Below are 20,716 nucleotides of genomic sequence, written 5' to 3'. Positions count from 1 at the left end.
CATGATAGCTGACTTATTAGAACAGCCGAACAGAACGTCGATCAGATTCCTGATCCTCGCCAGAACGAGGCAAGAAGGGAGGGGGAGGAGCAAGAGAAGGGGGGAAAGCGAAGGTGGGGAACCGAAGGGGGATTGACGAGGAGGGGGAGAGATAGTCAGTCAGGGAGCTTCAACAGAGAGGCCGAGTGCAGGTTTGCTCCGGAAAGCGGGTTGAAGCTGACTTCAAAGGATCCTCCTCTTCAGGAAAGCATCTGGTACTTGGCAATCAGGTCCAGCACTACAGATATGCTTCAAGGTTCTTCAAGGCAGGGCCTTGACAGCCTGGCATTTTCAGCTCCAAACTACAAAGAAAGAAGCATGGTCAGAGTGAGAGTTTTGAAACGACCGACAAGTCGCTCATGGTAAGTTCTGATCTCATCGACAAGGCAGGTCGTGATACCTAAAGCATGATAGCGATTCTAAGTGCACTGTCTTCCTCTCACCTTGTCATTGCTCATCACATCTGCCTCCTTCAACCATCCATCTACCAGCTGGTTCCTCTCTCCAAGCTCGCCCTCCTTCACTCCTCCCACGACCGATCCCTCTTCGCCCTCCTTCCCCCCTTCTCTCGCCCTACCCGCATGGCCGTATCGCATGGACTACCCTCATCCCCGCTCTTTTCCCTGCTATCCCGGCACAGCCCTGGGCCGCGCACCGTGGCACAGCCTCGGATCAGGCTGGGCACTCAGTGCACAGATGTGACAGATCCCGGCGGCAGACCGCGGCCGGTCCGACTCTCACGGTGCCCGGCCCGGCCGGGCCAGGCGGCCGCCCGGCGGCCGCAGCCAGCTCAGTGCGGCACGCCAGGCTTTAGGGTCCCGATCCGATCATCACTGATGCCATGATAGGATCCGATGATCGCCGCCGATGATTGCCCGTGTACCCCGGACGATGATCATCGGATCCGGGCCGACTCTGCGGCCCCCCCCGCGTCCCGGCGATGGTCTGGCACTCAGCCGAGGCCGCTCCCGCCGTAGGCTCGGGGGCCGGACCGTCCGGGACCGGGAGGGGCTGACGGTACCGTACGGTGCCAGCGGCCGCTGGCAGCCGGGCGGCTCCGAGGCGGCGGCGGGCCGCGCCCGGCGGGCGGCCCCGGAGTGGCGGCTGAGCAAGAGTCACTTGTCACTGAGTCACAGCCGCTCTGCCAGAAGAGCTGGACGGTGACCCGGGGCCTGGCCTGGCCTCAAAATGTTTTTTTAATGCTTTAGACTATCATTCTGCGTCAATTCTACTTTTGGGCCGGATGGGCCCGGCCCGCCGACTCAGGGCTGCCCGGGCACGGAGTGTGGGCCCGCCGCCCGGCCGGCCCGGGCCGCGCGCGGGCGCATCCCGCATGCCGGCGCGGGGGAATTGTCCTGCGCGCAGTTAAGTGCGTCTCCCGGCGCCCGGCGGACTGAGGCTGCCGACCGGACGGTCACGGCGGCTCGGATCGGACCGGCCGCACTGGCGGCGAGAGGCCCTCACCGTGCCACTGCTTGCACCCGGTGACCGCCAGGCCGCTGACTCAGCCACGATGAGTTCAGTAAGTTGAGGGCCACGGTGAGGCGGCTGGCAGCGAATCGGAGCCTGTTCGAAGTTCAGCAGGACCGCGTGACTCCGGAGTGACAGTGACTGTAGGAACTCTGTGATACTACTTATGATATGACAAGTGTTTCTCTGTGATCGGACTCCGTACGGTGCGGCATCAAGAGCTCGTCGGACAAGATCATCGGATGTCGAAGCCTGAGGACGTGGAGGACGTGGAGGGCGCAAGCAAGAAGCACAGAAGTCGGGATCAAACTCAGCCAGCATGCGATCCCTCACGCGACAGTTGTTAGACATACTTGGAGGTCTCCTCTTCCTGTTCTGTTTCCATCACTCGTCAGGGGCCTCTTGAAACTCCAGGGCGAGCTCAACGAAGGACTCGTACTGCATCCCAGCATGCAGGCTACTGAGAAACCTTCTAGTCTAGGATGCAGCCGTCAGCAGGGCCAGGCGGGATACCTTGCTTACCCTCGGTTTGTTGGAGTTTTCTTCCTCCAGCTTCCTGTAGACAGCTTCTAACGAAGAGTAGCCGTTTTGCGACATGAAGCGACGGAACCGTTCGTCGAACATCTGCCAACATGGAGGTTTAGAGAGGTGCCACGGTGCAAGGATCGGCTACATCTGTGAACGCCTGATAGAGGGAGAACAGCTGCAGCGGCTGCGGGGAGGATCGTCAGCGCTTGCAGGGACGCTGCGGAGGTAGAGCACCGTACCTGCTCTTCGCCTATGGGGGCGACGGTAATATCTGAGAGCCCATGGTAGAGAAACTCGTAGAGTTCCTCGTCAAACTCAGAGCGTTGCAAGAATCGCATCAGCTTGAGGGAGAGCCCATTGCCATCGGAAGGCCGCACGTTGCGCCGCCTCCCCCCTCCGCCCTCCTCATCGTCATCGTCGTCCTCATCATCCTCATCGTCCTCATCGTCCTCATCGTCGTCGTCGTCTTCCTCCTCCTCGTCATGGTCGTCGTCATGGCTCTCCTCGTCCTCGTCCTCGTCCTCGTCCTCGTCCTCGCGCTCCCCTCCCTCCAACCTCTGCCGCTCCTGGGCCTGCTCTGCGCCTTCAGCCATTCTGCTGGTTATACCAGACTACCCCCCTTTCCCTGGCTAAAATACACCCACCCTTCTTCTGCATCGGAATTTTCCTGGCAGGGCAAAATGCGGATCTTACGGGGAGGGGCAGAGGATCGTGACCGCCCGCATGCCCCAACGTCGCCGTCTCCTCCTCCTCCTCCTCCCTCTCTATCCAGACACTCTCCGCCCACTGCTCTCCACAGCCTTTCCTCCCTCGGATGGTCGTCTCCTCAGTCAGCAGGATATGGCAAGGCCTCCACAAACTCTCCTCCCTTCACTTTCCCTCGGCCGGACGGTTCGCCCTCCTTGCAGCCTCCAGCCATGCGATCGTCCCGTCGCAGTCTCGGAGAGGATACTGACCTTGCCCATTCTCACAGAGCATCGTCATCGCACGCTGCTCCGACCTCTTCCGTCTACCACGGTACCACCCCCCCACGGCGGCAAGCAGCGAACTCCCAGGAGCCTCATCACGCAAGACTCTCTGACACCTCCCAAGGACTGACAGGGTCAAGTCCCTTGAGGGTCCAAACGCCGAGGAGGAGGAATCTTTTCTCGTCCTCACCAGGCTCAGCTGAGAACGAGGAGTCGTTCAGTAGTTCCTCGATTTTCCTCGACGAGAAGAGAGGGACAGGACAGGCCTCGCACTCTGTACATCTCATGAAAGATCTCAAGTCTGATTCGGTCAGCCCGAGTGTTTTCGCTCCGAGCAGGTACCTCCCTGAGCAAGAGCAAGTCAGGCAGAACTTGGATCAGTCCATGCAGACCCCTTGGCTGAACAGCAGGATGGAAGGGAGTTCACATCGTCCCCACCCTCGTTCACGGAGCCCTGCCAGAGCCACGATGGGCTCCTCGGATGGGATGAAACACCTCAGCCAGCTGCTCCTGATGAAGCAGGATAACAAGGATCCCCAGCAGGGGGAGGCGGCCCGCATTTCACCCATGTACATGTACATGTCCAGGGATGTGTACCCGCCCATGGAGGAGCCGAGCGCACGTTGGTGTGGTGTGGGCATCCAGACATGCAAGTCACACGATGGCAGGGTGATCGTAGTGCATGTGCATGAAGGGAGCCCGGCTGAGGTGGAGGGAGTGAGAGAAGGAGACGAGATTTTGTACATCGAGAACAAGGGCGCGCAAGGGATGACGCAGAAGCAGGTGGTCGAGGCCTTGTCGGGCCCCCCGGGCACGAGCGTGTTTGTGGCGATCAGGCAGAACCAGGTGAAACTGTTCCGCACCCTGGAGCGAAGGGACTCGATCTGGTCGTCGGAGGCGGCGCTGAATGACATAGTCTCGGCGATCGAGAGGTTCAAAGAGCTGGATGCTCAGGAGCAGCGGCGGATCGAAGTTCAGAGGCACTTGCATGACTTGAACACGTCCCTTCCCTCCTATGTCAAGATAGTTGAGAGACCAACATGGGCGCATGAAGCTTCGATGTACTTGGGACCCAGTCAAGGCAAGTCTCAGCCTCCTCGTGTTGACTTGGCAGTCGGTCCAGCCCCCAGTGCAACAAACACGGCAGGCGAGGCAGTGCTGGAGAAGCAGGGCCCCGAACTTTGCGGTGTTGGGCTGCAGCTGAAGAAGTGGAAAGACGGGAAGATAGTTGTAGAGCAAGTAAGGGAGAGCGGACCTGCTGAGAGAGTTGGGATTCGTCCTGGGGATTTCTTGGTGAGCGTGGATGACTTCAATGTCCATGGTATGGATGGCCATGCGATCGCCCAAAAAATCTGCGGTCCGGTAGGATCAAGAGTGTCCCTCGGTGATACCATTCCTGCTGTTTTCTTCTTCGTCGATGTGATGAGAATACGATCGCAGGGCTGGTCAGAGAAGGTGAGGAGATTCAATTCCTGGTCGAACGGCAGCAGGCTGTCTCTACAAGGGACAAAGATTCCCTGGTGCGTGTCTGACATTCATGCATGTGCCTGCGTCTTGTGTTGACTCTCCTCCAGGGATTTCTTGGGAGTGCTGAACCCGCCACCTGGGATAGTCCGATTGATGCCGCAAGTACTCATAACGAGTTGAAACCTGACCGGTCGTCGAAGATCCCCTTGCAACAGCATGCCAAGTCCAATGACGAAGGAAGGCACAGTCAAAACCCAGCTCATGTGTCTGTCCTCCCCAGCAGCCCTCGCGTCCTCCGCGATGAGACTCGGGTGGTAGAGGTCGTCAGCAACCATCATGAAGGAAGCAACCCCCCTTCCCACGTGCCTGCACAATCTGCTGCTGCATCTAGCCCCCAAGAGCTCGACGCGAGGAGGGGCCAGCGCCATCGAGACCCGCTAGAGTGGAAGGAGGAAGGAGAAGTTGGGATCCAACTGCAACAGAGGCATGATGGAGCCTTGCTAGTGTCCAGGTAGGCGCACTTGTGCAAACTGCCGACCTTGTTGACCTCCTCTTGTCTAGCACGGCAGCAGGCAGCCCGGGTGAGCGTGCCGGAGTCCATCCAGGCGACTTTCTCCTCGCGGTCGATGGCATCTCCATGGCCAACGTTGACGCGCGGGGCGCTCTGGACTTCATCAAGGGGCCGGTAGGATCGACGATCAACGTTGACATCATGAGAGGGGGCAAGAGAGTTTCCTTTGACCTTCAGCGGGTTCCAGCCTCTCACTTCCTCAAGTCCAGCAGCAAGGTGAGGGACAGGCTGTCGAGCAGCAGCCAGGAGGCGTTGAGGGAGGTGGATGCTATCATATCCCGGAGTCAGCACTGGCGGCAGCTGAACGACTCAAGGTAGTCAGATGCCCGTGCGGGGGACAGGGAGGGAAAAGAAGGCGTGCTGCTGTGGTAGGAAGGGAGGGGGAAGGGGGGGGGAGTTGAGGAAAGGAGGAATGGACCTAGTGGGCGAGCTAGGGCGTGTAAAGTATTCTCAAAAATGAATAATCGAGACAACAAAAACAAGGCCGGGGCGGGCGGACGTCTCGGTGCCTCCATCACCTGCCGACGATGCCGCGGAGGAGGAGGAAGCCGATGGTGGAGACCTCGAGCTGCAAGGAGAGACGTCAGGTCTCATGGCACAGACGAGGCTGGACGGACCTGAGCGACGAGGGTCACCAGCCCTCCGGTGATGACGTAATCCTGCACCTCCAGCACAGAGCCATTGCCTGCTACACGAGAGTGAGAGAGGAGCCTGTGAGAATAAGGAGGGGGGCATGGTGGTGGTGGTGATGATGATGATGATGCTGAGGAGGAGGAGGAACGGGGATCACGAGAATAAGTCGATCCTACCAGACTTGTTGCTGCCATCCTTGGAGTTCTCGTCCTCGCCGTCCTCGATCGTCGGAACTGGTCCTCTCCGGAGGACAGCGAACGAGTTAGTGTTGGGGAAGGAAGAGACGGGCAGCGCCATCGCTGCGGAATCCATGAAGACGGAGGCGATGATCATGACGTTGGCCTGCCCGATCGACTTGCCCACGTTGGCAACGACGGGCAGGATGATGATGGCGGCGACCGTCGACGAAACGAAGTTGGCGATGATGGCCATGAACGAGGAGAAGGCCGTTGTGAACGTCCAGAGGTTCGCTCCGCTGAGGGACTCCTGGATGGTCGACGACATGATGTGGAGGAGGTAGGAGCGTTCCATCACGTGCCCAAGGGCCAACCCTCCGCCGATGAGCACAAGGACAGACCAGTTGAGGCCGTTGTGGAAGTCGTTCCTGTCAAGAAGCCCCGAGCTGAAGAAGATGGCGATCGGAATAATCCCCAGCAAGCCCATGGAGCCGAAGATCGGCTCGAGATCGAGAGGCTTCCAAAATGCCCACGCCACGACAGTGCAGGTGGTGACGCCCAAGGCCAGGACCTGTGACGGGTTCATCCTCGGCTGCTCTCGTGTCAGCTCTGAGATCTGTAGGGTCCTCAGCTGGGGAGGATACCGGAAGCGGATGATGTACCATGCAGCCAGCAAGAGGATACCACAGTAAGGGATGGTGAGGCACAACCAGCCCATGAAGGAGACAGGGTTTCCTGTCACGCTGCACCAGTTGAACGCGATGACGTTCTGAGGAGAAGCGATGGGCGTTGTCATTCCCCCGATGTTGTTGCTGATTGCAATACCGATCAGCAGCGCCTTGGCGTAAGGGTCCCTGTTGGGCAGCTGATGTATGATAGGTTGAGCCAGACTGACACAGAGGACTGACGAGGGAACGTTGCTGATCCACATGGAGAGGAACGTGCCGAGAGACATGATGCCCAGCAGGACATTCTCAGGTTTGTTTCCAAAAGGGCGGAGAAGGATGCTGGCGATCATGTTAGAGAGCCGCTGCTTCTCCATCACTGCCCCGATCGAGAATCCAGCCATGAACAAGAGAACTGTAGGATCGAAGAACTGCCCACAAATCTCCCTCGCAGCTGCACTGGGGCTCAGAGGGCTGTACTGAGCAGCGATACATTCTGGACAAACACGAGTCATGGCAAACAGCGATCATCGCACTTGCGCACACCTGTATCGCCCTGCTTGCACTTGCCCGCAAGAGGCAGCAGGGCACCGCTACCAACCGTCAAGACGGGGATCAGCAAGGACGTCACGTAGAGGGGGATTGCTTCTGTAGCCCACAGGGTGGAGACGGACACCAGGATAGCAAGGCAACCTGGAGCTGGACTCAGACCCTTCCGACCGGAGGCAGCCAGCCCGCAGACTTACGTTTGGCAGCTGGGATCGGCTTCCCCTCAAACTGCATCTCGCCTGCAGCACCCGTCAGCCCCGCGCGCAGCCGCGAGCGAGAGGAGCCTGACCCGGCCAGTTCATGATGACGAGGAAGAAGAAGGCGGCGGTCATGAAGGGGGTCCATTTCACGTTGCTCACATGGGGTTTCGAGGGGTTCGCGATCGGATTTGGATGGGTGGAGTCCATTTCAACCATTTCTGCCCCAAGGCGTCAGCCGCCAGCCTCAGGCTCCGACGAGGGGCTCAGCTTACCGCTCGTTAGTGGTTCCCTTTCGGCCTCACTTTTTGTCATTCCCCGAAATTCACATGAAGCAGTGACCTGTCCGATGCGCAAGTCAACTCGAGTTCTTCCTCATGTCAACTCAAGTTCTTCCTCGGAGTCGCGCGGCTCCCAACTCTGCGAGGACAACATGGCACAGCATCTATGCTTGTAGGTATGCAACAACGAACCCGAATGCTGCCCATCAGCTCAAATCTCACCTATCACTGTGCTACTCTTCATCGATTCAACTCACAATCGCTTCTCTCCAAAGTGAAACATGGCGAGTCATTGCAACTCTCGCTAGACATCGTAACGAGAACCAAAAGGTGCCCGCCCCCCCTCTGCTCTCTGCACTCTCATTCTCCGACATCTGCTCCTATTGCTTGCATGTCATCCCTCACCACGTCCTTTCCTTCTCCCCTGACCTCAAGTCCACCTGAAAATCATCCTCTTCTCCCTCTGCGCTCTTCATTTTCCCCACTTTACTTTCCCCTCCCCTCCCTACACCGTCCAAATCTCTTTCCTCCTGCCATCACAACTGCTTTTCCCTTCCTAAACTCTCCTCGGCACCCCCCCTCCTCCTTCCCATCATTCCTCTTCCTCCCTCCTCCCCCTCCTCCCCACCTTCCTTCTCTTCTCTCTCCCTTCCTCTCCCTCCCTCCTCTGCTCATGCCCACCATCTCCACGTGGTCCCGCCAGTATCTTCAACTCCACACCCCCACCCTGCCGCATCTCAAATTATGTTACCCCTACCCACCACTTTCTGTTAATATGTCCACCACACCCCCCGAGGTGCATCTCTACCCCTACTTTGACCAATATAAGTAGGGTGATATACCTCTCATCGTGCTAAAAACACCGGTACTGAAATCTGAGGATGTAACTAATGACCACCCCTACCCCATATGCAGCTCAGCTACCTGCTCTTATCCTTCCTGCAAGAGTAACGTTCCTTAACCGATTTTTGCATCAGAACGTTACAGAAGATCTACTATACGTAACGGTGATGTCAACTGACGGATCATCATGGCAGCTGATCATGGCGGGGCAGCCCCGTCCATGCGGCGTGTCGATGGCAGCGGGGGGAGATGAAGGAGATGGTGGCAATATGATGTCATTGTATTACAGTGGTACGTCCCAGAAGATGGGTTCGTACGGACTGAGACTCGAAGGGACTGAGGGAGGAAGGGTCTGATAGAGTTGCCAAACTTGACTCTACAGGAACCGTACTGAACTTGAAGGTAGCAAGGGAGCCTGACGTGGAGGCAGACTGGCTCGGAACCTCAGGAGCAGGCTGAGAAGGCGCGGCAGGGGAGAGTCTCGGGGTGACGCATTGTAGATGGAATATCGGAGAGTAGAACAACGATACGATTGTCTCCCTTGACAAGATGCCTAAATCGAATCTGACGTGCGTTTTGTTGTTTCCAGGCAAGCAATCGCTGTAACGGCGGGGCCCAAGAAGCTGCATGTCTCTCTGAACAACTGCCAGTGCGACATCGCACAATGCACCTCAAGCCTCTCTCGATCCTCGTCTTGGCAGTCCTATGGAGCGACTGCACTGCTCAGTCATGCTCGCCTGCCGTTAACATCGACTTCAAGGCGAGCCTGGGCATCAAGGGGGATGTGACCGACCCGACTCGCTCCGTCAACAACATGCCGGTCTATGGGCCCAGGAGCATACCCGCGGAGAACATGCTCATGATACCGGACTCGCAGCTCCAAATGAACGTGACGGTCTGGTGGAACTCCGATCAGCAGCTCTCAGCGTTCGCGAGCGAGGACCCAGGGCTGCCCAACGGAGCATCGTTCATGCCCAGCTCGTGCTATGGCGAAGTTCGAGTCTCGACCCTGACCGACCCTTACTCGAGCGTCTGCAAGAGCTTCTTGTGGACGCCCAACAGAGAGCAGGTCGGGACCAACTACTCAGTCTGTGTGGTCGCGATGCCAACCAACATGATCAGCTGTTCCGTCAAGAAGTGCTTCTACGTATCCGTGCTGGCCCCTAAGATCGTCTTCGACTCCCTTTCTCCGCTAGATGGCCAGGTCTTCCACAGTCCAGTTGGGTGTGACCTGGAAGTTTGTGTGCAAGCGCAGGATCAGTACAACCGAACACATACGGACATCTTCTTGACTGGAGTCGACCAAGCGTACGCAGCGGCCTTCGACTCGACCTGTCAGCCCAGCTCCTACCCTTCAACTCTCAACCCGCTGTTCCCTGTCAGCAGCGCTGAGCCTCCTTCTTATGCCCCGGGGCCTTGCAAGAAATGCCTGCGCTGGAAAGCATCGCCAGGTCATGAGAACAAGAACTTCACCGCTTGCTTCGTAGCTTCAGACGCAGACGTCAATTCTATCCTCGCCATCCAGAGGTGCATTATAGTCCTCGTCCCCAAGTGCAAGTACTGTATCCAGGCTGGGGACTCTCTGCACTCCATCAACAGGAGGTTCGACTTCAGCTCCAACTGGCTGCAGCTGTGGAACACCAATGGCATGTCTGAGCTCCATCCTGATCCTCTCTCGCCCACCACGGCCTTCGGAGATCCGGACGAGATCACTGCAACTAACGCCATCATTCACCTCGGGCCCTTGTACGCCATCAAAGTTGGCGAAGACCTCGAGCATGTAGCCAGCCGTTTCAGGACGACGGTGAAGAAGATTCTTCAGATCAACCCTGACATCTCCGACCCCTCTGCGATCTCGCCTGGTCAAGTCTTGTGCCTCATTCCCTGCTCCATGGATTGAAACCAACTACTGACGTGCATGGATTCGATGCAACAAGACTTGCTTGTCGTGATCCAATATACCAACGATTTACTGCAAAGCTACTGCAAAGCTAGGATTAAAATGTTCGTTACTTTCAACAGATCTAATAAGATTTGTACAAGAATGTTGTACAGCATCTGGAGATTTGACTTGCTTTTGTAAACAACTTCGTTTCGACCTCAAGAAGCTGATCACACATCTGACATGTAGAAGAGTCCATTCCCCATCCAAAGAAATTTGCATGCCCCATCCCTCAATTTCGCCCTTCTCCTGTGTTCTGATCGATCCTAACGCCTTTCTGAAGAGGAAGCAGCACCACTTGACTGACCCTGGTAATGGGGAGGAATGAGCTTTCTCATCAGTTCCCCTCCCGCGCGAACTTCTTCGGGGGTGAAATCAAACAGAGGCGGCAGTTTCATGTTAGGGAGGTGGAGATTCGGATCACGCAGCTCGTCGAAATACGCATGAGCGCAGGACTGCATCGGGGTTACCCTCTTTTCGGGGATGTACTGCAAAAGCTTCGAAATCAGGTCGATCGCATCGGGGTGTGCCTTTGCTCTGAAAACCTGAGAACAGGGTCAGACTGCAGATGTTGCAGAAGTTGCATCTTGCCTTTGCCCATGGGTGAGCCTTGATCTGAGGAAACCTGAATTCTGTGTAGTTCGGATTCATGCATTGAATTTCTTCCCTTGTTGGAGTTCCCACAACCTTGATGATCTCAACCAACTGCAAACAAGTTCACAAAACAGCATCGAGATCACTGAAACTGTACCTGATCCACATTGCTCTCACCAGGAAACAAGGGCTGTCCGAGCATTAGCTCCGCAAAAACGCATCCGTAAGACCAAGTGTCGATTGCCGTTGTGTAATCAGTCGCTCCAAAAATAAGTTCCGGTGCTCTGTAATAACGAGAACAGATGTATGCAATGTTCGCCTCTCCTTTGACGAGCATCTTTGCGCTTCCAAAGTCACATAATTTGACAGCATGAGTTTGCGGATCTAGAAGAAGATTCTGTGGCTTAATATCTCGATGGCATATTCCAAGCTGGTGAATGTATGCAAGTGCTCTGGCAACCTGATACATGTAAAGCTGAAACACATCTCAGTTTGCACTAATAAGTGAAGAAAGGGATGATATCACCTTAATAAAAACACCTGGAACAACGCGCTTCGTTCTGCTATAGTGTTTTACAATTCTATATATTGTTTCCGGCACGAATTCCAGGACTAAATTCAGATAAACTTCATCTGGCTGTAAAACATGATCGATTAAATCATCAAACAAGAACTAGTGGAAAATCAATCTAACCTTGTCCCCTTTGGAATAGAAGCAGCTTTTCAGCTCAACAACGTTAGTATGTTTCAGCTGCTTCATGATTTGGAGTTCGCGATTCTGTTTTCGCCATTGCATGAGCCAAGATACAAGAATCAAAGCACAGACATCTACCTTAAATCGCTTATCCTGTAACACTTTCTTCACCGCTACAATTTCGCCTGTCTCCACAAGTTTCGCTTGAAACACAACTCCAAATGAGCCATTCCCAATCACTTTCTCATCGGTCAACAGTGGCTTCTTGTCTCCGTCTTGATCAGCCATGTTCCCACTATCTCTTGTTCTCTAAACTCCTTTGCACCCGCAAATTTTGTTACTTGAAATCTTGAGTAGCCCTAACTTCTTTCAAAGATATCTGTAAATGCAGGAGAAATCAGATACACGATGAGTGGCAAAAAAATTGTGACATTACAAAATCAATATGCAATTCGCTTGCAGAGCGAATGAAGGATCAGTCACCCGACATCACAACTGCAACAAGGAAAATGCATCCAGCATAAGAACGTCGTAGAAACAGGCAATAGAAAAACAGATCAAGCTCTTCAAGCTTTGCGAGGTGAAAAATTAAAAGAGCGAGAGTGCTTGTGTACAACAACTGTTTGAAGAACTGGGATATAAAGAAGTATCACCTATCAAGAGAAATATGCATATCACCACATGCCCATGCAATCATTACGCGAACCTCCTAACAATTTAGTACAAAAAAACGACACACGAGAGATGACGTCTGCATTCTAGGCCATCGGCTCAAGATCGCACGTAGGCTGCACAAGACAAAACACAGAAACTACCAGATCGATAAGAACATGCATTATGAATGCAAAAACAGCTCCTTGTTCATGGCCAGAACACGTTTGTTACCCACCTAAGCTACTCATCCACTGCCGCGCCGCCGCAACCGACCTGCCTCTTCTTCAGCCAGAAACTACCCTACGATTCATATTTTTCAACCACATACCCTGTATACCCCTGACATTTTGTACCTGTAGTTTAGCTCAAGTAATATTTTAGTACCATTCAAATTATTTGTTGGGGGTGTGGGGCTACATCGGAAGGTAGTGCCGCCCCCAACAGGGGCCGAGGATTTGTGGATGATATAGTAGAGGTATATGAATTTTACCTATACGTATATTTATAAATTTTAGGATCTTGTATACCCAGGGAAAAAGACCTTGCAAGCGTCCGAACGCGTGATCAGTCCATGAGGTAGCTTTCCCAAGAGGCTGGATCCTGACCTTCCTTGGCTACCACAACGAAGATAACTAAACCTTAAATACATTTTCCGGATCCTCATATGACCCCTTTCGGTATTTCTTTACCGCCGGCCATTCGAAAAGAGGAGGACAAAATTGACTAAAGTTTTGTTCGGCTGCCTCCACCCCCACCCCCTAATCACCATCAAGTACCCACTGTTTCTCTGAAGCTGACCCCTCTAAAACCTTATTGACCCCACCCTACGTCACCCCCTTTCCTTTGTATATGTGTACCCTACCCCGTATCCCGATATGCTTTCTCTCAGCAATTGTTCACGTGTGCTGGGATGCTGTCACAAGTCAACAAAAATTGTAAGTGAATCACTAATGTTTCAGCCGTATCCTCCGAGGTCTGCCTTCGTAAGTTTCGATGACCAGCCATGACATCTATGGAGGGACTACCCGGTATTTCCATTACCCACCCCTGGTGGTCTAATTGCCCGGAGCCCGAGGGCGTGGTGGCTACACCCCTCCCATCAATCTTTTAGCCATGTAGTACCCCCACCCCTTGATGCTACCGATCCTACCCGGAGTTTACATCTTTGAGACCCCTACCCACCAATTCCATGTCCTACCCACCAAGGTAATTGAGATTTTACTACCCTACCTACTTCGATCTGTAACGTACCCGGTTGATATTCTGCGATGGGATTTGAATCCCTACCCGGTCCTTGGAAGACCCTACCCTTCAGTAATAAGTTACAATGAGCACCCTACCCCAGTGATTAGTCCCCCCGAACAGGCCACCCGCCCTCAGCAAGCCGCTGCAGCTCTTTTGGCCGGGCTTGAAGGCTTCCGGAACTTGGTCGGCCCACTTGCCAGTGTTGGCGGCAAGCTTTCTCAGGCTGCCCCGGAGGCCGGGCCCTGAGTCGGCGCCCGGCCCGCCCCCCGGGCGGGCATGCCCGGCCGCCACGCGGGGGTCACTGCGGGTCACGCTGTGCGGCCCGGCCCGGCGGAGCCTCGAAGTCAGTGGCCGGCGGCCGCGGCCGGCGGGGGGCCCGGCGCCCAGTGGCGGGCCGCGCGCCGCCGGGCGGCCGCTGCCGGGGCCCGGCGGGCCGGCTCTGTGGCTGTCACTGTCACTCACCGTGAGAGCCTGTGAGACTCCCGGTGCCTGGCCGCCTGGCCCCCCGCCGGCCGGCCGGGCGGGGCTGCCCCGGACTGAGCGTGGCCCCGGCCCAGCCTCAGTGCAGTGCCGGGCGGCCGGCAGTGACAGTGCGGCGCCGCGGTGGCAGTGCCACTGTGTGTTAGCCCGCTGAGCCGGGCTGCGGCCGGGCCGCGGGCCCGGCCGCGGCCGGCGGCTGACTCCCGAGGCTGGCCCAGTGGGCCGTACGCCGGGTGCAAAAGTTGCCCGGCCCGCCGCCGGGCCGCGCCGGCCGGGGCCACGGTCACTCCGGGCGAGTCCGGGCCCGCCGGCTACCGACGGTACCGTACCGGGCGACGCCGGGTCACCGGGTCGTGCAATTCCCTCAGTCACCTTCACCGCTGACTCAGTGAGTAAAAACTCATGGGGACGTGATGGGTCCCACCGGTGTTATTGGTGTGAATAATGGGGGTACTAAAAACTAAAATCCATTGCCTTTAAAACACTCAATATGAATAGGGGGTGGGTAGGGTAGTTTTCCCTATTTGGCAAAGGTTAGTGGGGTGATGGAAGGGGCTCATCGTGCGCGGGGTGGGAAGGAAAACAATCCTGAGGGGTGGTGGTATTTGAAAGAGAAAGAGGAGTGGATAGGTCTTCTGCATTAACGTCTTACCTATGAATTATCACTAATGATGTGATAGGCTTAAGTACGACTCTTCCCCTGTCCCTAAATACCCCTACCTCCCCCCCGCCCTCCCTTCAGAAAGAGCTCCCCACTAGGCATCGGTCAGGACACTGCTCTGCCTGCTCCGCCCACAACAGCTTCTCTGATCCTGCGCCACCAACTCTCCTCCTCCTCTCCTATTCTTTCTCTTGCCTGGCTCCTGCCGATCTATTTCTTTCTGCTGCACCTGCTGCGCTGAGTGCAGTCTGAAACCAGCAGTCCACCAGGCTGGCTTCTCCGTACAACAAGAAGCTTGAGCTTCTTCTGAAGCAAGATGAGCAGGATGTACACGGATCCTGTCTGTGCCCTCGAGTACGAGAAAAGGGCACAGCCGGCTGCTGAAAGAAAGCATGCTCTCCATAAGTATCTGTCATTGTGCAGCCCGAAACTTGTGGGGGTTGTCGCCGTCCTGTATCTTGCGCATGCTGTCAACCTGAACTCTGCTAGAAGCTTCAGCTCTCTGAACTTGCGAGGTGCAGAAGGTGAACGTTTAGTGAAGCCCATGTTCCTGTGTTACTTGATGAGTGTAGCAAAACTCCTCTGTGCTCCCTGGGCGAACATCCACACCGTCCGTGAATACTTTGGTGTGCCGCATCAGTTGCCAAAGTCAAGATATTGCCTGATTGCAGCCTCCGACATGGTTGCGCTGTACTTCGGTTTTCTGAGCTTGCTGTTCATCCCTCCCAGTGGCAGCTGGGTGCTTGTGGAGGCTGGCATCCTTGTGATCACAGCTTTTGGTTCAGCTTACATCACAAAGAAGTCGAAGATGACCCGGTACTTTGCGGGCTGCATAGCTGGAGCGTTGGTGGGGCTTTGCGCAACGACGCTGTCGCTGTCTCTGTCGGAGTCAAGCTTGGAGAAGAGTGTCGAACAAGACTTTCACCATGCCGAGCAAGGGAACGAGATCGTACTGTTTGGGATGCACGTGAAAGGCGAACTTTGGTTATGGGGAATACTGTTTTCAACGGGAAACGCAGTCGGCACAGCCACTGAGTGTCTGCTAGGAGAGCTTGGCTTCGTGGACGACGGTCTAGACCCCTGGTCTCTGAACGTGATCATTGGGTTGATACAAGGGTCTTGTTGGATCATCTTGTTGATCTTTGCTCAAATCTTGCCGGGATCGGACAACGGGTCGGTAGAGAGCACCGTCGACCTGATCGTCTCCGCCCGGCGGTACCCGATGATCGCCGGGCTGGTGCTGCTGGTTCTGTTCGGTGCCTTCGGCCGGACTGCGATCATGTGGTGGTTGAGACATCAGTATGGTATGATCCCTGCAAATATGATCGGGTCAGGCCGTGTCGTAGGCCTCTGGGTCTTCGGGATGTTTTTGGGGTTGATATACCCCGGACTTGGAGAGAGTTGGAGTTGGGCTGGTTCTCCCGTCCTGTTGCTAGGGTTTGCCTTCACTCTGGGGAGGTAGGGTCTATTCTTGCGATGTTGCATTCTCCCCTCACTCGTGTCTAGCTCCATCGCCTACATCGCGGAGAAGCATCGTATGGCTCTAGAAAACTACGAAAACTTCATAGGTATGTCCTGATCTTGTCGTCGTGGCTGGAGGGTCGTTGATGGCGGTAAGCAGAGCCAGATGGCATCGAGAAGGGAAGGAGCGAAGGCACCGAGCTAGCAGCTCGACCGGCCGAAGAGATTCAAGCCGATGCATGAAACCTTGTATGCCATGGAGGAAAATCTTGAAGTCTAGAAACCAAGCATCTCCGCCCTCGCTATCTTGTTCTGCCCCAGCAGCTTTGACTCTGCTCCTGGAGACTCGTTCAAGAAACTTGAGCCTGAACGGAAGCAGTCAAACTCTCGATCTGAAAAGACAAGGACGGGCTTCACCTTTCTTGAGAGACTCCCGCGCACTTCCAACCTGTAAAAAGTTCCTCTTCGTCATATGTCATACCTTTCAATGAATTCACAACACACCGGAAGTTCCTTGGCTTGTGACATGAGAGGGTTGAAACCCAAAGTGTCCTGAGCCTCCAACACTTGTTGCTGAGGAGGGAGTCAAAATATCCTTACAACACCAAAGGCAAAACAACGGGACGAACCTTGAAGGAGCTCCCAACAGGCGACATATTCACAGCCGATTGAGGCCTCTCCCATATCTTGCTATTGTAGACAGCTCCTCTCTTGGCATTGCTGCTGGATCTGATGCTTCCTTTGAGCATGTTGGAGTAGTTGTACTTGCTCTTTGCCGCCTGGCAAGGGAAGGGACAAGCGGAATCAGATCATGCGTCCACATGTGAAGCTTTCAGCACCTTGTCTTGGGTTTGCGACCCCCAAAACCACGAGATGCCGGTCTTCTTCGGCTTCGAGAATCGTGCCTTCTTGGAAATCCCTCCGAACATCTTGAAAGCTTGCTTTCTCTCATTCTCTCTCTCGGATTCCCTAGGAGACGTCAGCACTGTTGAAACGTAAGAGGATTTTCTTGACCTGCGACGATCCTCGTTATCTTGGTACAGTCTGTAGGTAGTCGGTCTCACGCCCACTACGCGGACGATTTTCGATCCGAATGGTGTGCCTGCGTTGGTTGTGAAAGATTAAACAATGAACGGGAAGTGAAGGACATGACGTTGAAAGAATACCTGGAACCCCTTCGTCCACTACGCACTTCACATTCCGCTTTGTTCGAGCAGCCTTATTCTCACGGATCGGAAAGATTTTCAGCTCAGAGGGTTCCTTGTCATCCTTGCATTCGTCTTTGATCTTGACAGTGATGTAGGATGGTTCCTCCAACTCAACCTTCTCTACCTGAAGACAGTACAAGAGTCAGCTAGGGAGCAGGGATTGGTCACATGACAACTACAATTTTCTTCTCTTGCGCTCCCCTTGCAGTCTCATGAACGACAAGCTGTTTTCGACTAAGACAATGTTAATTGCGGGTGTCAAAAAGACAAGAAGGAACCTTTCAGTGTTGTTCTTTGCCAGGTAGGACACGATGTTGTGGAACAATCCTCCAACAGTTGGCAGCGCGAACTGGTTCTTTGTCTGAGAAGATGAAACTTCAGCACTGAACTCGATTTGTTTGCTTCTTATCAATTGAAATGAGACGTAAGTAGAGTGTCAATACCACGTTCTCCGGCCCCAACTGTTGACTCGGCATCAAAGGCGACAAGGCATGGGGCGAATCCTCGCTCGGCTGCGTCAACGGCAAAAAAAACGTTTCAATTGTCAATCCTCGTGACTACTCTGGAGACAAACACCTTGATCGTAGCATGGCTGTCGTTCACGTTCTCTGCTGATAAGAAGTGAGTCAAGCCTGCAAACTCATATCGGGCATCTCGGCTAACCTTTAGCTTCCTTGATGGGTGACAACTCTCCTAGAACAGATGTTCGAATCAAACGTAAGATCCCAAGTCCCATCCTCGTCAGCCCTGATGGTTGCGATGGCACTTCTTCCTGCGGGCACTCTTCGTCTAAGCCAGGAGCATTCGAAACCAGCTCGTCATCGCTGGGATCTGCGGTGGAAGGAGCAAAGGAGCCATCATCGACTGCGGGTGACAGCAGTGAGACAGGATGATTGCACGGACGACTGCGATCAGACGTACCTCCTTCGCTACCTTCATGATTCATCGTGTCATCTTGCATGATGGTGGAGTTTGGTACATCCCACTTCACGCTGATGCCCTTCGCCCCGCCTGTCTGGTTGTGTAGGGGCGGAAAGATCCTGTCAACTTCAGGGTCTCTGCAGCTGTCGTACACTTGTTGACTGTCTTCGACGTCGGTGAACTCTGACTTGTAGTCTGTCTCTGCCTCACTGAGCATCAGGTTTGATTCCGAGTTCATCTGGCTGTTCTCCGACCGAAGGCGCTTCGACTCTTTCTTCGCCTTCCTGGCTGACGCCCCGTGCGAACGCGATCCCTTGGACACGTTCACAAACTTGACGGTCCTGCTTCCTGTCTTGGAGGAGGCGTTGGAAGCTGCAGCCGCAGGCTTCACTGCCTCCAGGGTCGTCTCCCTCCCCGACGCCTCCGACGCTTCCTCGCGCTTCCCGCGCCCCCTGGGAGTTCGGGCGAGTCGAGTTCTGTTCGACTTGGAAGGAGTTTTCGGCGTGTCAGCACGCGAGTAGACTTTCTTGAAGACGATCTCCTCGAACCCCAGCCTCCCCTCCTTGTTGGGCCGTGGAACCGCCCCCCTGCGCTGCGAGCAGGATTCGGGAAGGGCGCATCCCAAGATGGCCAGCAAGGCGAACCATCGGAGTTGATGCGCGCACACCAACATCTCGACAATGATCTCCTAGCACCAAGAGGCTTCTACAGCTTGCAGCCTTAGCCCCTGCAGCCTGGTCGGTATCGGACTATGCCGTTTCCACGTGGCAAGGCCCCCCTCCGGGTCGGGACCGCCAGACTGGCAGGTCCTAACAGATCTCTCTCCTCTCCGTGCACAAAGGAGGAGGTCACTCCTTCACTCCTTCACTCTCCTCCACTCTCCTCCAACTCCACTGCTCCATGACCCTCCTCGGCCCCTCCCACGATCCGGATTCCTCGCCGCACACCACCACAACCAAACGCTCTCCTCAGCTCCTCGCTTCCCCCAAACATCCCTCGGAGGGTCCGAATTTCGTGCCGTTGTCGACGATTCTTTCCTCTCCTCTCCTCTCCTCCTCTCCTCGTGTGTCCGTCGCTTCCTCCTCGCTTCTCATCTCCCCTCCGCCGCCATTGCTACTACCCTTCCCATTGTTACCCACCTCCCCGCACGATTTCAAGTTACTTGATCAGTGAAGTGATCGCAAAGGTCCGGCCGGGCCCTGGGCCGGGCCGAGGGCCGGCAGGTCATTGAGGGGATGAGGGGTCTGGAATAACGGCTGGGGGCAGGGCTGGACTTTTGGGAGCGGGAGGAACAATGAAGAGAGGAGCGAAGGGAACAGTTCTCCTGCCTCCCTCCCTCCGTCTCTCCTTCTCCTCCATCCTTGCTCTAGTGGGAGAGCTGATGCATGGCAGATGAGTGAGATGACAGACATGAACAGTGGAGGAGGAGGGAGAGGAGGTGGGAGGAACTTTGGAGGGCGTACCGGGTTGGCAGTTCAGCCGAATGGCTTCGATTATGCCGAGTCTCCGCGTCAGGCAATTGAAGCACAGACGTCCTCCAGCAAGGTAGAGAAGAGACTCACCTTTGAGCCCTCGATCATTGCAGTTGCGGCTTCACCGAGCCATCAAGTCCAGCTGGACATTGGAAGCAAGGTACGGCCAAACAAACATCACCTCACAGTCATGCATGTGGAAGTGAAGTTCTCTCCCCCCAGAGTTCTGAAACGTTGGGCGCTGAAGTCTCCTCTCCCTCCACCATCCTTGGTAGCTCGCAGAATATCAGCACCTTGGAAGGCGAGCCGAGCATGGACAACAGTCTCAACATAAGTTCGTCTGCAGCGGTATAGCACGCGAACATTTGTTGCCTCTCTCTTTCCTCTTCAATCTCAACTTTCTCCTCTCCCTGCACCTCCTCCTGCTCTCTCTTTCCCCTCCTGCTCTTTCCTCTCCCCTAACTCCCGTGTCTTTCTTTCTCAGACGACCTCGATTCTTGCGAAGAGGAAGAGCTCGCGGAAGGACCTGATGATTCAGGTCGAATCGGATGGGGCCGACACTCCCTCCCCTTCACGAAACTACAAGGGAACTCCTTTCCCTCGTGCAGCACGCGAACAGGAGGCTCTTCCAGACGAGCTGTCGGACCCGCAGGAGGAAGAGCTTGACGGCACATTGCCGGAAACGGAGCTGCCTGGGAGGGACTGGCGGGAGCGATATGGCTCCTCTCAAGATGTGCAGGTTGGTGAGACGCCTGTTGTTTGTAGCCTGACTCCTTGTTGTCCAGATCGAGAACGGGGAGGAGGAGGAGGAGGAGGAGGAGGAGGAGGAGGAGGGGGAGGGGGAGGAGGGAGGGGGGGAACGAGAAGCCTGCTGGGTTGCAGAGCCCCTGAGGTTCTCTGACTTCCTTTCAAGCTGCAACGGGAGGCGATCGGGCGATGGATGGACCGAAGCTCCTCGTCTCGACCCTTGACCGCGATGTGCGTGAGAGGAGAGATG

General features: G+C 55.3%; 7 protein-coding genes across 7 annotated transcripts; 3 read left to right on the top strand and 4 right to left on the bottom strand.

Moving 5' to 3' along the window:
* Nucleotides 1-1,893: 1,893 nt before the first annotated feature.
* GUITHDRAFT_107031 (hypothetical protein) lies at nucleotides 1,894-2,630 on the bottom strand (the record flags this gene model as incomplete). Its single annotated transcript, XM_005834041.1, has 4 exons — nucleotides 1,894-1,986; nucleotides 2,032-2,133; nucleotides 2,183-2,221; nucleotides 2,277-2,630. 4 exons carry the CDS (start codon nucleotides 2,628-2,630, stop codon nucleotides 1,894-1,896), a joined length of 588 nt encoding a protein of 195 aa, XP_005834098.1.
* Nucleotides 2,631-3,473: 843 nt separating this feature from the next.
* Nucleotides 3,474-4,428, top strand: GUITHDRAFT_137725 (hypothetical protein; the record flags this gene model as incomplete). The annotated part of the gene is made up of 2 exons (XM_005834040.1): nucleotides 3,474-4,298; nucleotides 4,372-4,428. 2 exons carry the CDS (start codon nucleotides 3,474-3,476, stop codon nucleotides 4,426-4,428), a joined length of 882 nt encoding a protein of 293 aa, XP_005834097.1.
* Nucleotides 4,429-5,467: 1,039 nt separating this feature from the next.
* Nucleotides 5,468-7,607, bottom strand: GUITHDRAFT_86445 (hypothetical protein). Its single transcript, XM_005834039.1, has 7 exons — nucleotides 7,539-7,607; nucleotides 7,356-7,484; nucleotides 7,264-7,305; nucleotides 7,064-7,210; nucleotides 5,853-7,013; nucleotides 5,661-5,731; nucleotides 5,468-5,611 (listed from the first exon to the last, which is right to left on the bottom strand). Exons 1-7 carry the CDS (start codon nucleotides 7,576-7,578, stop codon nucleotides 5,558-5,560), a joined length of 1,644 nt encoding a protein of 547 aa, XP_005834096.1. The 5' UTR covers nucleotides 7,579-7,607; the 3' UTR covers nucleotides 5,468-5,557.
* A 1,444-nt stretch (nucleotides 7,608-9,051) lies between these two features.
* On the top strand, nucleotides 9,052-10,287 carry GUITHDRAFT_137723 (hypothetical protein; the record flags this gene model as incomplete). Its single annotated transcript, XM_005834038.1, has 1 exon — nucleotides 9,052-10,287. The coding sequence occupies one exon, from the start codon at nucleotides 9,052-9,054 to the stop codon at nucleotides 10,285-10,287; it is 1,236 nt and encodes a 411-aa protein (XP_005834095.1).
* A 55-nt stretch (nucleotides 10,288-10,342) lies between these two features.
* Nucleotides 10,343-12,546, bottom strand: GUITHDRAFT_94045 (hypothetical protein). Its single transcript, XM_005834037.1, has 7 exons — nucleotides 12,507-12,546; nucleotides 11,756-11,996; nucleotides 11,618-11,701; nucleotides 11,450-11,560; nucleotides 11,081-11,398; nucleotides 10,921-11,034; nucleotides 10,343-10,874 (listed from the first exon to the last, which is right to left on the bottom strand). The coding sequence occupies exons 2-7, from the start codon at nucleotides 11,903-11,905 to the stop codon at nucleotides 10,596-10,598; spliced, it is 1,056 nt and encodes a 351-aa protein (XP_005834094.1). The 5' UTR covers nucleotides 11,906-11,996; nucleotides 12,507-12,546; the 3' UTR covers nucleotides 10,343-10,595.
* Nucleotides 12,547-14,973: 2,427 nt separating this feature from the next.
* On the top strand, nucleotides 14,974-16,361 carry GUITHDRAFT_107026 (hypothetical protein; the record flags this gene model as incomplete). Its single annotated transcript, XM_005834036.1, has 3 exons — nucleotides 14,974-16,115; nucleotides 16,164-16,225; nucleotides 16,279-16,361. The coding sequence occupies 3 exons, from the start codon at nucleotides 14,974-14,976 to the stop codon at nucleotides 16,359-16,361; spliced, it is 1,287 nt and encodes a 428-aa protein (XP_005834093.1).
* Nucleotides 16,362-16,394: 33 nt separating this feature from the next.
* Nucleotides 16,395-18,920, bottom strand: GUITHDRAFT_107025 (hypothetical protein; the record flags this gene model as incomplete). Its single annotated transcript, XM_005834035.1, has 13 exons — nucleotides 16,395-16,483; nucleotides 16,536-16,566; nucleotides 16,623-16,691; nucleotides 16,748-16,897; nucleotides 16,958-17,087; nucleotides 17,133-17,220; nucleotides 17,285-17,450; nucleotides 17,506-17,560; nucleotides 17,605-17,687; nucleotides 17,770-17,838; nucleotides 17,888-17,937; nucleotides 17,990-18,190; nucleotides 18,248-18,920. 13 exons carry the CDS (start codon nucleotides 18,918-18,920, stop codon nucleotides 16,395-16,397), a joined length of 1,854 nt encoding a protein of 617 aa, XP_005834092.1.
* Between the last annotated feature and the right edge of the window lie 1,796 nt (nucleotides 18,921-20,716).

Source organism: Guillardia theta (genome assembly GCF_000315625.1).
Source record: "Guillardia theta CCMP2712 unplaced genomic scaffold GUITHscaffold_27, whole genome shotgun sequence".
Taxonomy (NCBI): Eukaryota; class Cryptophyceae; order Pyrenomonadales; family Geminigeraceae; genus Guillardia; species Guillardia theta.
This window is presented reverse-complemented; position numbering and strand designations above follow the sequence as displayed.